This window comes from Cebus imitator, unplaced genomic scaffold, assembly GCF_001604975.1.
Source record: "Cebus imitator isolate Cc_AM_T3 unplaced genomic scaffold, Cebus_imitator-1.0 Scaffold1, whole genome shotgun sequence".
NCBI lineage: Eukaryota > Metazoa > Chordata > Mammalia > Primates > Cebidae > Cebus > Cebus imitator.
Window position 1 is genome coordinate 2,478,369 of NW_016107316.1, and position 1,433 is coordinate 2,479,801.

At 42.4% G+C, this 1,433-nt stretch overlaps 1 protein-coding gene across 3 annotated transcripts in view; it reads right to left on the bottom strand.

Annotated features, from left to right (window-relative positions):
• Positions 1–1,433, bottom strand: part of NOL10 (nucleolar protein 10) — a 116,786-nt gene that overhangs the window by 95,950 nt on the left and 19,403 nt on the right. For all 3 annotated transcript variants that reach the window (XM_017525580.2, XM_017525570.2, XM_017525555.2), the window contains one exon: positions 466–602. In XM_017525580.2, the coding sequence (XP_017381069.1) occupies positions 466–602 (137 nt within the window). The remainder of the gene's footprint in view (positions 1–465; positions 603–1,433) is intronic.

The window sequence follows — 1,433 nt, forward strand, 5'->3', positions numbered from 1 at the left end:
CTCCTGGGTTCAAGCAATTTTCCTGCCTCAGCCTCCTGAGCAGCTGGGACTACCGGCACACACCACCATGCCCAGCTAATTTTTGTATTTTTTAAAGAGACAGGGTTTCACCATATATTGGTCAGGCTGGTCTCGAACTCTGAACCTCAGGTGATCCGCCCACCTCGGCCTCCCAAAGTGCTGGTATTACAGGTGCAAGCTACCGCGCCCAGCCTAATCGCAGATATTTTTAACATTAGAAAATATACATATAACATAGTATATGGTACTTACAAATAAATCAATATGTAGAAAATAGAATTTTTTTTGCCTATCTTTTGTTTTCTACTTTTTTTTAAACAAGAGCCACATATCATTTTATTTAATTAAACAAGCTATCTAAAGAGAGAAAATGTAAAGAAATTTAAGAACAGAAGTTGGTTGTTTTAAGAGGTGAAAAGAAGGAAAGGGGACTAGATCCAATACCTTGCCCCAACAAAGTATAAGTCACAGGATGGATAGTGGTAAGAGAAATCTCTCCCAAACTTCGGTATTCTGGTCTTGTAGTAAAAACCTGATTGCGAATGAAACTCAATGTATCTATCATTATGTAAGAAGACGATCTGAAAATAAAGCAAGAACATTAGTTGGCTTACATTTCTAGTTGGGTGTTTATTTCATTATCACTAAAAAACTGGCAAACCGAGAAAAACTCTGACACCTCTCTCTCACTTTCTCTTTCTAGACACACATGTCCGTGTACACACTCTCCACAGGGACTAAGAATGAAAACTCTGCACTGGCTCCTTAATGCCCTCCTGTATGCTGACAGCTTTTCTGCAAACCTTACCTACTAACTGAAAGACTTGAAACCGATGCCCTTCATTTACCTGGCACCAGCATGTCACCCCAGGTGGTTACCTCAATGAGCAATTTCTTCTTTCACTTGGGAATACATTTAAATAATCCTACCATTATCACACGAGGTATGATAAACTCCTTGCATAAATCTGACTTTAGTGTACTAAAGCGTTATCTTAAACATCAGCAGGGCTGGATGTGGTGGCTCACACCTATAATCCCAGCACTTTGGGAGGCTGAGGCAGGTGGATCACCTGAGGTCAAAAGTTCGAGACCAGCTTGGCCAACATGGTGAAACCCATCTCTACTAAAAACACAAATATTAGCTAGATATGGTGGCAGACGCCTGTAATCCAAGCTATTTGGGGGGCTGAGGCAAGAGAATCATTTGAACCCAGGAGGCAGAGGTTTCAGTGAGCTGAAATTGCACCATTGCACTCCAGCCTGGGCAACAAGAGCAAGACTCTGTCTCAAAAACAAACAACAAGCTGGGTGCGGTGGCTCATGCCTGTAATCCTAGCACTTTGGGAGGCTGAGGTGGGTGGATCACCTGAGGTCAGGAGTTCAAGACCAGCCTGGCCATCATGGTGAAA